General features: G+C 48.2%; 1 protein-coding gene across 1 annotated transcript in view; it reads left to right on the top strand.

Annotated features, from left to right (window-relative positions):
* Positions 1 to 16,037, top strand: part of LOC146335737 (uncharacterized) — a 352,825-nt gene that overhangs the window by 26,482 nt on the left and 310,306 nt on the right. The window contains exons 3-4 of the mRNA XM_084820776.1: positions 2,783 to 2,836; positions 10,379 to 10,432. Coding sequence (XP_084676902.1) covers positions 2,783 to 2,836; positions 10,379 to 10,432 — 108 coding nt within the window. The remainder of the gene's footprint in view (positions 1 to 2,782; positions 2,837 to 10,378; positions 10,433 to 16,037) is intronic.

Below are 16,037 nucleotides of genomic sequence, written 5' to 3'. Positions count from 1 at the left end.
CCTCCGTCTTGTCTGGATTGAGTTTCAGTTTATTGACCCTCATCCAGCCTATTATTATGCTCAGGCACTGGTTCAGAACAGCCACTGCCTCACCTGGTTTTGATGAGAAAGAGAGGTAGAGCTGGGTGTCATCTGCATATTGATGGCACCTCAGCCCACACCTCCGGATAACCTCCCCCAGCGGTTTCATGTAGATGTTGAACAGCATGGGGGATAAAATAGAGCCCTGTGGAACCCCATTGCACAATTGCCATGGCACAGAGCAGTAATCCCCCAGCACCACCTTCTGGAATCGGCCATCCAAGTAGGAGCGGAACCACTGCAGTGCAGTGCCTCCTACTCCCAACCCAGACAACCTATCCAGAAGGATACCATGGTCGATGGTATCGAAAGCTGCTGAGAGGTCCAGGAGAATCAACAGGGTCGCACTCCCCCTGTCCCTCTCCCGGCAGAGGTCATCCCACAGGGCGACCAAGGCAGTTTCCGTTCCAAAACCAGGCCTGAAGCCCGATTGAAATGGATCTAGATAATCCGTTTCATTCAAGAGTGCCTGGAGCTGTCCTACAACCACCCGCTCAAGCACCTTGCCCAGGAAGGGGATGTTGGCCACTGGCCTATAATTGTTAACATCCTCTGGGTCCAGGTTAGGCTTTTTCAGGAGTGGTCTAATTACTGCCTCTTTTAAAGCGGCAGGCACCACTCCCTCTCTCAAGGAGGAATTTACAACCTCCTGGACCCAGCCGGACAACCCTTCCTTGTTTGAAAGTTCCTTGTTTCCTTTGTTTGATAGACAACAAGCTTTACTTTTGTTTTAATATAGTGTTATTGCTTTTTAGGTATTATGTCTTATTGTTTTTATTTGTATTGTTGTACACTGCCTTGATGACATTTGTGAAAGTGTGTGCGTATTTGTCTATTTGCATATAAATATTATAAAGAAATAAAATAAAATAAATATTGGCGGGGGTGGGGCAGAATACCACACTGAGATCCAGCACGGTTGCATTATAACTATACTAACAGGTATATGGTGTTTGATCAGATTGCATTGATCTGGACTCATACAAAGGGCTGGATGTGCCTGATCTTGTCTGATCTCGGAAGCTAAGCGGGGTCAGCCCTGGTTAGTTCTTGGATGGGGGACCGCCTGGGAATCAGGCTGCCGGCACTGAGCAGGGGCTTGGTCTTGTAGTCCCCTTCCAACCCTACGATTCTATGATTCTATAACCAAATGAAATTCTCCCCCATTCCTAGCCTCCGGTGCATGTAAATGCATGCACATGAACACTAAAGATGCCACGGAGGGAACCACCTGCTATTTGACACACTACAGTTGTACAGTTCAGTTTGGAACGGTTGATGATACATTGTAGATGAATTATGTTTTTCAGATCAACAGACTGAGCTTCCCTGTTGTGGAATGCCCTCCCCTTGGAGGCCCGATTGGCACTGACATTGCTTTCATTTCAGTGCCATGTAAAAACATGGCTTTTTACCAAAGCCTTTGAGGGCTAAATTCATTCCCTAAAGTAGCACACCGTTATTTTTATTTATTTTATTTTATTTAATTTCTATACCGCCCAATAGCCGAAGCTCTCTGGGCGGTTCACAAAAATTAAAACCAAACAACACACAATAAAACAATTTAAAATATATAGAACATTAAAACTACAATATAACAATACAACCACAATAAAACCTAGCAGCAGTGCAGGAGTTTAAAATACAGATTTAAAACAACAAAGATAAAAATTTAGAAAGCTAAAATGCTAAAATGCCTGGGAAAATAAAAAGGACTTCACCTGGCGCCGAAAGGAATACAATGTAGGCGCCAGGCGAACCACACTAGGGAGCTCATTCCAGAGCCGGGGTGCCACAGCAGAAAAAGCCCTCCTCCTAGTAGCCACCCGCCTCACTTCCTTTGGCAGGGGCTCACGGAGAAGGGCTGCTGCTGATGATCTTAAGGTCCGGGCAGGCACATATGGGAGGAGGCGATCCTTCAGGTAACCTGGCCCCAAGCCGTTAAGGGCTTTGAATGTTAACACCAGCACTTTGAATCGGGCCCGAAAATGGACCGGCAGCCAGTGCAGCTGGAAAAGTACTGGCGTAATATGAGCTCGCAGGCCAGTCCCTGTTAACAATCTTGCTGCCCTATTTTGGACCAGCTGAAGTTTCCGGACCGTTTTCAAAGGCAGCCCCACGTATAACGCATTGCAGTAATCCAGACGAGAAGTTATCGGAGCATGGATAACTGTAGCTAGGCTATCTCTGTCCAGATAAGGGCGGAGTTGGTATACCAGCCCGATAACATCTGGAGGGCTGCAACTCCCACAAGCCCTTACCAGTGCCAGCCTCAGGTTTTTGAGGGCGCTAGGGCAAGACACCCTCCCTCAGAGAGTCGGCCTCCTCTCCCCCATTGTCACCCGCGGCTCTTGCTCTCACTTCTCCTCCTCTTCCTCCTTGTTGCTCCCGCTTGCTTGCTTGCTTGACGGGCAGAGAGCCAGGGAGAAAGAAGACCATGGCATCTCCCACTCCTCCTCCTTACCACCGCCGTTGTCCAGAGAAGTGGAGTGGAGGGGCGACTGCAGTGGAACTTGTCAGTGGGCCCCTGGGAGGTGCCCAACCAAGCCTACCTTTGATGCTGGCTAGGGCTGATGGGAATTGCAGTCCAACAACCTCTGCAAGGCCGCAGGTTCCCCATCCCGGCCTTAGTGCCTGGAGGACAGCTGTTCACTGCTGTACTGTAACTCTGAGGAAGTGTTCATTCTCTTTCTCTTTACAGGGCCCCCCAGGTCTGCCCGGTTTACCAGGACCACCAGGCAAGAGAGGCCCACGGGTGAGTAAGAGGTCTGCGGGAGGGAGAGGTGTGTGTGTGTGTGTGTGTGTGTGTGTGTGAGAATGTGGGTGAAGTGCTAATGAGATCCCAAGGTCAAGAGGACTCAGATTTCCAGTTGTGCTGCACATTTCGTCCCGATGACGACAGGGCTGGAGAAGACGTGTGGCTGCTACGGAGTGGAGGTGTTGGGGGGGAACTTGGAGTGGGGGGAACTCAGAGTGTGTTATTCTATTATTCCTTAAGCAATGTGAATTGGGTATATTTCTGGTTCTCTCTCTCTCCCTCCCTCTCCCTCTCTGCTTTGCGTGTCGCAGCACTGTTTTTGCTGTTATAGGTAGAAACCGCAGTGGCTCGGATCCAAGGCTTCCACAGTGTGTTGGGAAGGTATTTCTGCTTCTGAGGGCTAGTGTGTATGCGTATGCCAATGTCCTCCGAATCTACCCTCCCGCACCCCTCAACAAGCCAATTTGGAGGCTCCCCTGACCCTTTGGAGCCAGGCCGGGGTGGAGCTGCAGATACAAGTGTTGAGAATCGGTGATATCCTTGCTTGTTCAGAAGAGGCAGCTCTCTTTTGTTCATGCAGCAAATCTTTGCATCCAAGCCATAATGATGAGCAGCGACCAATGTCATGATGCAATAACAGTTTTAAGGTGCAATCCTGTGCACGTTTAGACAGAACAACGTCCTACAACTCCCAGCATTCCCCAGCCAGCTGTTATATTGTGATTGTGCTGTTATATGAGCACGGTGAACATAGGACGCTCCCTTCCACTGGTCTATCAAGCTCTCTGTTCTCTGCACTGACTGACAGCGGTTCTCCAGGGTTTCGGACAGGAGGTTTTTCCCAGCCCTACCAGGAGATGCATTTATTTATTTAGAATACTTCTTGTTGTTGTTGTTCAGTCGTTCAGTCGTGTCCGACCCTGCGTGACCCCATGGACCACAGCACGCCAGGCCTTCCTGTCCTGCTCTCTCTCCCGGAGCGTGCTCAAGTCCATATTCATTGCATCCGTGATGCTATCTAGCCATCTCATCTTCTGCCGCCCCCTTCTCCTTTTGCCTTCAGTCTTTCCCAGCATCAGGGTCTTTTCCAGGGAGTTTTCTCTTCGCATTAGGTGGCCAAAATATTGGAGCTTCAGCTTCATTATCTGTCCTTCCAATGAGCAGTCAGGGTTGATTTCCTTTAGGATGGACTGATTTGACCTCCTTACAGTCCAGGGGACTCGTAAGAGTCTTCTCCAGCACCACAGTTCGAAAGCATCGATTCTTCGGCGCTCAGCCTTCCTTATAGTCCAGCTCTCACAGCCATACATTACTACTGGGAAAACCATAGCTTTGATTAGAAGAATACTTCTATCTCCCTTCATATTAAAAAAAAATCCTCAGCAGTCCAAACAGTCCCTCAGCAGGGCTTAAAATAGGGACGTTCTGCAAGCAAAGCATGCGCCTAACCACCAATCGATTGTCCTTCACCTAAACATAAAATAAGTCCGAATTAATTCAGTCCGAATTAAGGACTGAATTAACTAGGAACATAGGAAGCATACCAGATCACGCCACTGGTGTATCTAGTTCAGTAGTGTCTACACTGACTGACAGCAGCAATCCAGGGCTTCCTAGCCTTACCTGGAGACCCCGGGGACTGAACCTGAGACCTTCTGCATGCAGCGCATGTGTTCTCTACCACTGAGCCACAGACCTTCCATCAGACAAGATGGGCAGTTATCATGTAGATATGGTGATGTATAAGGAGCCTGCAGTTGGGGTGACAAGAGTGTGTGTGTGTCTGCATTAGGAATGTCAGAAAAATCCACAATGGAACCAAACCAGTTTGGATTTTCATGCCTCTGCCCCTTGGATTCTGCTGTGGACTGGCTTTCCCCCCATCGGGCAAATTCCATGGACTTGCAGACCGGTTTTCTAACTTTCCCGAATTTGGCAAATTTCACTGTAAATATGCAAACTACGCAAATACGCAAAAAAACCCAAACCCCAGCCCAAAATGTGAATTTTCCCCTACAGACTAAAGCATGAAAATGTACATTTTGGGGGGATTTGTGCATTTTTGCACATGCAAAATTGTGCATTTGCACAAATGAAAATTTGCGCAAATTTGGAGACAGAAATCTCCCGAATTCCATCTATGGGCAGATGATGGAATGAAAGACGCCTGACAATTTGTGAAACACAGATGGAACGGATTTTACACAATCCATACATCCCTAGTCTGCATGCATGCACGCACGTGTGAGGAAATTAGGGAATCTGGACCCAGCAATTTTACCAGTGATATGAAGCTGTTGACATCATCTTCTGTGGAGCTGTTCAAGAAACAGGGATCCTTTGCTTGGGAGACGAACCTTGCCAACCGTGCAGATACATTTCCTTAATCTGAGTTGTGGTTAGATTCCTGCAAAGGATTTCTGGGCAGGCTTTTGCTAGGGTGTCCCCTTTGCTCTTTGTGCAAACCCTAACCTTTGTCAATAGATTTGTGAATTCTAGTCCACAGATGCTAAATTCATTTAGAGACATGCACACATATTGAAAAGACCCCAAAGCCTTTTCAGGATAAATCCCCCAGGCAGCTGAAAATCATCTGATGTACAACTCTTGTACTCAGCTAGATTATGTTAGGCCCAGTGGGGGCTGGTGGTTCTGATGTCAGTGGGGTGATGAATCCACTCTGGGTTTCAGTCAGAACCAATCAGATCTCTAAAGGAGCTATCCAAGCTCTGTACCTTGGACAGCTCCTTTAGAGTTCTGACTGAAACCCAGAGCGGATTCACTGTCTCACTGTCACTGGAGCTACCAGCCTCTACTGGTTAGGCTTTCTTCTCGGCTAGATCATGTTAGGGTTCAATCACTGGCATATCCATTCATTCATTCATTCATTCATTCATACATTTGATTATTAGCTGCCCATCCGGCTGGCCACCTGGCCACTCTAAGCGGTGTACAATACAAATAACAACACAAAATACAACAAATCAACTGAACAAAACAACATTACTCTAAAAAAGCCCTACCCACCCCAAATGCCTGCCTGAACAGCCAGGTTTTCAAAGCCCGGCAGAAGCTCATCAAAGAGGGGGCATGGCGGAGGTCACTAGGGAGGGAATTCCACAGAGTGGGGGCCACCACGGAAAAGGCCCTCTCCCTAGTCCTCATCAGCCTAGCTGTCCTGGCTGATGGGACAGACAGAAGGCCTACTGAGGCTGATCTTGTTGAGCGGCGTCCCTGGTGTTGCTGGAGGCGCTCCTTAAGATAGACTGGGCTGGAACTGTATAGCGTTTTAAAGGTCAATGCCAACACCTTGAATTGGGCCCAGAAAACAACTGGAGTGATGTGGTCTCACTGACGGCTGCCTTTCACCAGGCAGGCTGCTGCGTTCTGCACCAGTTGCAGTTTCCGAACCGTCTTCAAGGGTAAGCTTGAAGTCAAAGGGTCTCAGGCTAGTGGGGTGTAAATGTCCCTGCTTGAAACTCTACAGCAGGCCGGAGAAGCTGGGGACCTCTAGATGTGAGTTGGAATCCAGCTCCCATCAATGCCAGCCAGCACGGTTAATGGTCAGGGATGATTGGAACACTAGTCCAACCCTCATCTGGAACACCAGAGGTTCCCCACCCCTTCTCTTGAGAGCTGCCACTGCCTGTTAGAGAAGACAGTGCTGGGTGAGATGGATCAGAGCTCTGTGGAAGCATTTGTGCTTTGGATACTGATGGTCCTGGGTTCAGTCTCCAGCCATCTTCAAATATCTGAAGGGCTGTCATGGAGTTGATGGGAGCAAATGTGTTTCCCATTGTTCCAGAGGGAAAGACCAAAACCAGTGTGTTCAAATGGCAAGAAAAAAGGATTTTGAGTAATTGTTAGGAAGAACGGCCCGATGGTATGAATTGTTCAACCGACAAAGAGACTACCTATGGGGGTGGTGGACTCTGCTTCAACAGAGGTTTTTTAAGTAAAGGCTGCATGGCCACCTATCAGGGACATTGTAGCAGTGGGCTTCCTATATCAGCAGCGGGTGGGCTAGATGACCTTTGAGGTCCCTTCCAGCTCCATGGTTCTATGAAACAGATCTCAGGTAGCAAGATGGGGAAAGAGCTGTTTTGACAGCCACTGCTTGTCTGAGGAGACAGCTCCGGCCTAGAGAGAGCAATATTTGGACTTGGTATAAGTCAGTTTCACAGGATAAAGTTTCCTGCAGGTAGATCCCAGTGACTCCAAGCAAAAGACTCCAGTGTCCATGCTCCGGAAAATAAGGCCCCACCTCAGTCCCCTTAAAAAAAACAAAAATGCTTGAGGACGCTAGTCAAAAGGAAACCACACGACCCCAAACGTGAGGGAACTGGAGAGATCTCCAGTTCAGAGTTTTCCTCCCCAGATTTTCTCTGGATGTGCCCGTGCACCACGGTTTCATTTATACATAGTTTTGCTCCCACTGGATGCTGAGAAGGGCCCCAGTTCTTTAAGAGGCATTTGCAGCAGCTTGTTTTCCCCAGCTCCCTCATGGAGGACAGGGAGAAGAGGCAACTTTGTCTGGGGAATAACGATTCAGAAGTTGTTGTTACCTCCTAAGAGGTCTTCCTGGGTCTGTCATACTGAGGCAGCAACCCCTGTGCTCAGGAACAATGCGTGGGTACAGATTCTCATGTGCAAAAGGCACTCACAGCTAGGGATGTATGGATCTGTTTGTTAGATCTGTTCCTTCTCTGTTTCGCGGATTGTCAGGTGTCTTTTGTTCCGTCATCCACTCATCGATGGAATCAGGTTTTTTAACCAGAATTTCATTGTACTGATGCTAATGCGCATTAGCGCTAATGCACACTTGCTTCCTGGTGCAAATGTGCTAATCTGCATTAGTTAATGCACATGAGCACTAATGCACATCAGTGCATTTGCGCAGTTGCACATTAGTGCTAAGGCACACTTGTGCTAATGTGAATTAGCACAAATCCTCCCCCAAAGTGAAAAACTGAGCCACAGGTCCGCAGAATTGATATGACATCGAAAAAGCTGGTCTGCTGTGGAGTCTGTGGGTTGGATTCAGAGAAATCCAAACTCACTTGAATCCATTGCAGATTTCTCCTTCGTTGTGAAGGTCCTGCATATGTGACCACTTTCCCCTTTCAAAATACTCAGAACTGGAGTCCCAGCCATTTTCTTCTTACTGCTTCTGCGGCATTTTCAAGTGGAAAGCATCTTGCATCCAAGTTCAGTTTATGAGAGGGAAGGCTCAAGCCATGGGACATTCCTCCCCCCACCCCAAATCTCTCACCTTTTGGGGAGGAAAGCCAAAGTTGCAATTATTCCCCCAGGGTGTGGAGATAGAGGCCTTCTCCATTGCATCAACCATCTCCTGCTTGCAGACTGGGGTTGGGGTGGGAAGAGAGAACGAAACTGTTTAAAGAAACAGTTTGTTTGGCTTGCCTTCAAATATGTTGCTCCTTCTCCGGCAAGCCAAAGGTCAAGGGGGAATCTAAAGGTCCAGAGGAGAAATACTCCCATTCACTTCTCTCTCCCCCCGCCCTGCAATCCCAAAACATGAGTTGCAAATGAGCAGCTGGATATTTCTTGACGAAGACTCCAGAATTCATCGGGAAAGAGAAATTGTATACCGTTATGCCTTCTGGTTGGTTTTGGAAGGCCCTGAATCAACAAGCTATTTAAAAGAACAAGAAAGAAGAGAAAGGGGGAATGTCTAAGGGGGGGGGGTCTTACAGCTACTCACGTGGCAACCACTGGTGGGCTGGAGCTCTCCGGGTTTCCCAAAGAAGCGGCTTCCCTCCCCCGCCTGACGTGAATGACATTCCATCCAGATTACGTGCCCGGCCACCTTTTGGAACTCCCCTCTTCCCCCCTTTTTCGAGAACACATTGTGGGATTGTTCTCTGGGCTTTGCTACTGTTAGACCTCTGTTAACTCTGGCCCGAAATGGCGTCCCACGATCAAACTTTCCGAGGATTTCAGAGACCCTGAATGGGAGATTATATTTCAGGCTTAGAAGACTGCATGCTTATACTCCAGATCAGTTACTCCAAAATGCACCATTCTGTCCTCACAATAACCAGTGCAGATTAATGTTTCCATTCTGTTCTCATGCAACCCTAGAATGCATGTTTTAAAACCACCCTTTCTCCATTCTGATTAAGCTACAGGGTGCTTAAGGGTGAACTGTAGTAGGTGATGAAGTCAGAATTGGGCTTATATCAGCCTTGCAAGGTTTATGAGGGTTGTTGTTGTTGTCCTCATCCCCTCTGTGTCCACCAGTGTGTGTTCAATCTCACAAAACAAGCATGCATTCTCAGGATCTCCCTGGGTGAATTGGACCTTTACTGCGAAGAGATCCTGAGCGTGCAGTCCCCGAATTCGGGGAGTCTGAGTCTGTAATCCTGCTTGGAGGGCCAGTCGGATTCTGATCAAGGCACTCCAACATTCCTTGCAACATTCCCAGCATTCCCACTTGGTGTTTGGTGTTTCCCCAGACATTAGCCAGTGGTCTGCTAGAATACTGTGTTCTACCGCCTGCCATCCCTGCATATTGAGACTTCGTATACAAGTGGGACTTGCAAAACTTTGTTGTAGTCGGAGTGCTTCCATTCGGGATTCCAGCCACCCCGCTCCACTTCCCTGCTTTTCCCTTCCCCTTTCCAACAATCAGCAAACTGTGGCCCCTGGACATGCTAAGTCTTCAGTAGGCAGTTTTCCCCCTATTTTCCCCACTCCCACTGCACTGCCGAATTTGGTGGTGCAGCGTGGGGTGGTGGCAGCGACCGCACCACAGGGTGGGGTGGGGGGCCTCATGTAACTTACGGGGTCCATCTTTGGCTAGATCTACACTACCGCTTTATAGCAGTATTGAAGTGCACTGATAACTGTTGGGGCACATTACGCATTCAATATACCGCTTCTGTTGTGTTATTTATTTATTTAATCACCCATCTGGCTGGTCACCCAGCCACTCTGGGCGATGTACAGAGTATATAATAAAACAGTTTAAAACAATAAAATTCTACAGTAAAAACATCATTTTTCTAAAAATACCCTAACCCACCCCAAATGCCTGCCTGAACAACCACGTTTTTAATGCATGGTGGAAGCTCATTAAAGAGGGGGCATGGCGGAGTTCCCTAGGGAGGGAGTTCCACAGAGTGGGGGCCGCCACAGAGAAGGCCCTCTCCCTTGTCCCCACCAGTCTAGCTGTCCTGGCTGATGGGACAGAGTGAAGGCCATCCAAGGCTGATCCTGTTAAGCGGCCTGTCTGGTGTTGCTGGAGGCGCTCCTTGAGATATTTCCTGCTTTTTATTCCACATCATCCAGTATACCACAACCAATGCCTTTGTGTGTCCTATGAAGTATGAATAAGCAGAGGGAGATAGCATTACCATGATGGGATTGTAATGATAGGACGCAAAGTGTAGATCTGGCCTTGGCCCCCCTCGGTGTAGCTTAAGCCAGAGGCCAGGGCTACCAGCTTTAGGCTGGAAGGCTGAAAGTGGAGAAGGGCATCTGGCAAATTTTGATCTGAATTTGTTGTTTTTTCAGGGTCCTGCTGGTCCCCATGGGAACCCTGGCCGTTACGGTCCACCTGGCTCTAAGGTATGTTGAGTACGATAGGTAAGAAGTGGTGTATGATGGGCTCTTGAGTGTTTCCCTGTAATGACAGAAAAGCAACATCCTTGTTCAGAGAAGTCAGACTTGTGGCTACTCTGTGCTGGGTTTATCACCCTCACATTCTGCTTCTCAGACCTCAGGCTGGTTCCCATCAGAAAGACAGAATCCCTGCTCAGTGGACTATTGGTCTCAGCCAACTCTGCAATCTCAATATTTAAGGCTGGTCATGCTTATACAAGTCCAAGGAAGATGTTTATTCTAAGAATATCTTGGGTGTGTGTGTGTTTCTGCTGACAACATGAAAGAACTGCAATTTCTCAACAGGTTGAAGAGAAAATAAGAGCAATCTCTTCCTTTCTTTTTTCCTTCCTTCCTTCCTTCCTTCCTTCCTTCCTTCCTTCCTTCCTTCCCTTGCTTCTGCATCCTCCCCCTCCCTCCCCTCAACTTCAGAGGTCAGTAGAGTCTTCAACACTCTTGATGTTCTGGAAAAAGATTTTCACTATATTGGCCTGTTGCCTCTGTCTGATTAAGAACTAGGCGCTAGAGATGTGTTGGCGGGCAACAGCTGTTCTGAATTTAAAAGCACTGTTACTCAGTCTGAAAAAGTGAGATCATAAAAACTCAGAACAACCCCCCCCCCCCAGCCCACTACATTATAGCCGTTTGTATTTATGGTCTTGTCAATGACTTCCAGATCATGCTTCGTGTATTGGGTTTTTTAAAAAAAAATTATTTTGACTTTTTCATAAGTCAAAATCAAAAGCTTTAAACTTTACCGTTGGCTCTTCAAACTCCACCTGGGGTCTGTCAAAACTCAAGACATTTGTGCGAACATGTGTTGAGTGCTGACCTGCGTGGTACTAGTTATCATTCCAAGAAATAAGAAGGCTAGTGAGAAAACCCTCTTCTCTCTCTGGCACAATATTTTTGCCTTCTGGAAAATTAATCTGTATTACTTCTTCCATTCCGCATCACTTGCGATGGATGTGTGACTGCGCATGCATGAAGCATCTTTATGCTAAGTCAGACCATTGGCTTATCTAGCCCAGAACTGTGTACTTTGATGCGCATGCGCGCGCACACACACACACATGCACTTTCCTGAACTTGGCTTGGGGGAAAAAATGAATGGTGTGAATTAATTTTCCACTGTGGGCAGGTCAGGAGGAGTTTGCTGATAATGTGCTGAATTAACAAGGTGTTGATAAAAGAGGATGCTTCATTAGCTCGATGGGGACATGCGCGTAATTGGGTTTGACAGGCAGTGAATGGGGTGTGGCGTCGTCGTCTTGTCTTACAGGTTGAAATCCTCCAGAACATCAAGTCGAACGCTGAAGGCGCAGTGCATGGAACAGTCTGTCCAGAGACGGGCTTTGGGGGTTCCTCTTCTACTTTCCTTTTGCAGCTCTGAAAACTGTTTGTGGGGGCCGTGATGTTGGCCATCCCTGTTTACTCACCTGTTAGGTTGTCATTTCTTGTCTCCTAACCTCAGTGGTAAACACTGAAATGCAGGTGCTAATCATGGCAGACCCATAGACATGCCCCCAAGGAGAGTCCAAAAATGCAGGCGTGTGCATGCACACAGACAGCTGTACGCAAACAGAACAGTACATAGCATAATGCCCAATTTATTAGGATCAGTTGCCAATGAGCTGGCAAAGGGCCATATAGTGGTTAGCATGTTGGACTTTGGCTGGAGAGATGTGCTGGAGAGATTGCCTGGACTTTGGCTGCACAGACTGCATGAGAAAGAGAGGGACACAACATGTCTTTAAACAGCAAGAGACCACCAGCTCAAGATTTCCCCAGAGTTTATTTTCCCAGCATGAGTTATCTCAAGTCAATAAACCACTTCTGGGTGTTTTCATCTCCATCAGGAGCAAGCCGTTTGTAAAGCTAATGGGTCTTAAATGCCCGTTCCAAGCCAAGCCACCCCCAAATACTTTGTGTTGCCGCTGGGATAGCTCACAACAAGACATTGTTGCTAGGGGGAAAAACCATTTCTCTCCCAGCTAAGGTGAGGATTGCAGCTAAGTTCAGAAGGAACAGGGAATCCGGGGGTGGGGTGGCCGATGTCCCTGCTAACCAAAAGGTCCTGGTGCTTTGATTCTGCCTCCACTACACCATGGGTTCCCCCACTTGCCAAAACTGCTACTCTGCCTGCCTTGCATCTCTTTTGTTGCCTTTGGCAACCGTGGGTGACTTTGTGTCTGGCTGGTGAAATTTTTGGATCGTTATCAGGCAATCTCTAAATTTGACAGGAACATCTGTTCAAATCTGAGATGTCCTTCCTGCCTCATTAGCTAGCTGGAGAGCGGCATAGGGTGGATGGGGGGTGGGAGGAAGCGTTGCCTCCACATGACCTTATGGAGCATGGGAGGTGTTCTCCAGGGACTGGCCTGGGTGGGCGGAGGGCTCTCTGCTTCTTTGGAAGAAGTGATTGCGGGAGCAAAGCTTATGGCACTCCTGTGAACCAGCATGTTTGAATGTTTCCTGTAGTTCTGGATTGGCCTGCATTTTCGATAGTGATGGAGGGAGGCTTTGCTTCCGTTGGGGGTGTGGCCTTGGCAGCTGGAAGTTTTGATGTTTTAAACATGACTTCGAGTCAAGCGAACAGGATGACCTGTGTCTAACTGCATCGTTCCCGGCTTCTACAGGTGAGGAATTAGGCAAGGCAGGGTATGTGCGAGCACTTGCGTTTTTATTTTTTGCTGTGTTGACTGGCTTGTGAAGTCAGAGCAGTTCACAGAATAAAGCGAAAAACAAAGCAATAGGACATCCCCCAAACCAAAGGAAATCCCCTCCTAGATCATCAAAGCAGGCTTTGCATTTGGTACGCCTTCCAGGTCCATACTGACCCCTGTGATCTGGAGCACCCACAGCCCGCACGGAAATGGAGCCAACGACAGATTCGGTGGTCATTCTTTTTTTGCTTCAGCTTCCAGCTACGCTGTAACCCCAGCTTTCAGAACTGACGTGCCGATGCATTATCCTGGAAGCAGAATACGCGCATGCCAAAGACGCTGAACCTCTGCGACAACCCTCCACCCTGAAAATTTTGGAAGAACTTTGGAAGAGATCCTCCTTATCTGAGCACATCCAGCAACAATTACATTTATTTATTTACAATATTTGTATACCGCTCCTCATCCAAAGATTTCAGAGTGGTGAACAGCAGATAGAATTAAAGAATTAAAACACTGTATTAAAATAATATTTTTTTAAAAGAAACAGAGTTCTGATAAAACCAAATTTTGATAAACCGTAGCCGGTCACTCAGGGAAGGCCTCCTGAAATAACAATGCCTTCAGGAGGCACCAGAAGCAACAGAACGTTGACCCCTGCCTGACCTCCCCAAACAGGGAATTCCATAGGAAGGGGGCCACCACGCTGAAGGCTCTTTTCCCGGTGGACTCCAGTCAGGCCTTGAGCCCATGTGGAACCACCATGAATATGGCTTAGCTTCCAGGAAGTTCCAGCTTTGAGATGCCCTCAGCTAGGACTGAATTGCAAAGGCCAGGCTTTCCACATCATTGGCATCTGCCCTTGCTGGCTGGTGTGTTGTTCTCTGGATTGCTACATCTGACGTCGACCTCTGTTCTAGCCTGCAAGGTCGCAGGATTTTCCTCCTCTCCTGAAATTACCATGAGAAATAAATCCCCCGGAACTGGCCCAGCTGCAGGTTTGAGAGCATAACCAGTTGAGTTTCAGAGTCAGGGAAGTTCTGTTTTGTTCATATGCAAAGTGATGCTGATGTAATTGATTATTTAGCTGATGAATTGACTCAGATTCCTGCTTTTATCAAATGCCAAGGGCTCTTATATCACCAGGGCCAGATTTACATCCCTGTAGGACCTCTACGTCCCAAGCTCTTACAGTTATGTCATGACTCAAAGTCCACTGGCCACTATGACCTTGATTATTACCTGAGATTTTTGGCAGCCCTGATTTAGGACAGATGTATTAGCAGTCTGTGAAACATGCTGGTGAGCTAAGAACCTCCCCTCATAAAAGTCAAGCCTTCTGCTCTACTGCCCACTCCACCAGGTCCCTGAGCAGGTGTCAAGGGCTCCTTGGAGGCCTCTCTCAGTCTAATCCAGTAGCCAAGTCCAGACACAGACAAATGGATTCTTTTCAAAGCTTTATTAGGAGAATCACTGGCAGACCCCTGAACTTAAGGACTAGGGAGAGTCCCTCCCCTTTTCTCTTGGATCCTCTGGGCGCAGCCGTTGTTTGCACGCCAACTGGGCACTACGCCTCCTTTCCACGCCCTCCATTTGGCGCCACTCTTTGCGTCGGCGTCGCGCGTCCAGCAAGTCTGCTTCCCGCGCTCTGTCACTCCCAGGACTGCTATCTAAGCTAGGAATGCCGGTGGGAGGAATCTCCGTCAGCTGCTGGCCCTGGGAAAGAGGAGCGCGCTCCTCTCCCAGGAGCGACTCCTCTTCCTCAGAATCAGAACTACTCTGGGATTCTATGGGCTCAGTGTCCACCCTGACAGCAGGGTCCCTAGACTTCATTACCAACCTTCTCAGTCAGGTCTTTGCACAGTAATTCTAGTTATGGTGGACCACGATGGGACACTTTAGCCCTTGCTCCAGTACCCCAAGAGGCAAGACTGTTTCAGCAGTAGCTTTTCTGATGACATGACCTCCCTAGACATCTTGTATCTGACCAAGGAACTCAATTCACCTCCTGTACTTGCCATGCCCTCCAAGGCCTCCTGCAGGGGGGCAACATTTATCTCCTACTGACCACCTACAGTGTTACGTCAATTATCCACAGGATGGCCGGAAGCCCCTCCAACCTTTGGCTGAGTTTGTCTACAACAACACATCTCATTCTTCAACACGACAAACCATATCCTATGCCAATTGTGGTGATCACCCTCATGTTTCCCCATCCGTGGTCATTCCGTCATGCTGCAGAAAAACATCCTCCAAGAACTTTGTGCCATTCATGCCATGCTGTAGGGCCAACTGAACTGAAGCAAGCATACAAGGATGCTGCAGACAAAAACCGTTGACTAGAAACTCCGTCAAAGGGCAAGAATCATGACTGGCAGCCCATTCTGTAGCTCTGCAGCAAGGAACCATCTCAGAAATTAGATGCCTGATTCATAGGTCTCTTCTGGATCATGAAGTGCATCAACCCCATGGCATTCTGGCTGGTACTACCTGGATCCATAACCTGAAGAGCCCCATCTCAGGGATGCTTCAGCTGGGAAATCCAATAACCCCTTCAAGCCCAACCTGAGCTTTGCCTTGATCCCTAATTGTTGGCCTTCATGCCATCCCCCAAGACCAGAAGTGACAATAGACCGGTGGGAAGCCTGGAGTTGCTGTCAAAGCACCTGTTTGCCTGCCAGAAGGTTCTACTGCCTGGTGTCCTTTCGGGATGAAGGGTCTACTTGGGAAGAAGGAGAACATGCAGCTGCAAGCAATGATCCAGCTGAGGACCAGGAAGGGGAAGGGCTGGCAGGGAGTTTATAAGGCTATAAATCTCCTCTGGTCCTTTGCTGGGTTAACAGCTCCCTTATGAGTCAATGCATGTCTAGCTTCCTAACCAAGACTCAACTCTTGCTCTGGCTATA

The sequence above is a fragment of the Heloderma suspectum genome, chromosome 14, assembly GCF_057233095.1.
Source record: "Heloderma suspectum isolate Gila_16-S chromosome 14, 16-S_ref, whole genome shotgun sequence".
Lineage (NCBI taxonomy): Eukaryota > Metazoa > Chordata > Lepidosauria > Squamata > Helodermatidae > Heloderma > Heloderma suspectum.
Note: the sequence above shows the minus strand (reverse complement) of the source record. Positions and strands in the feature narration are given on the sequence as shown.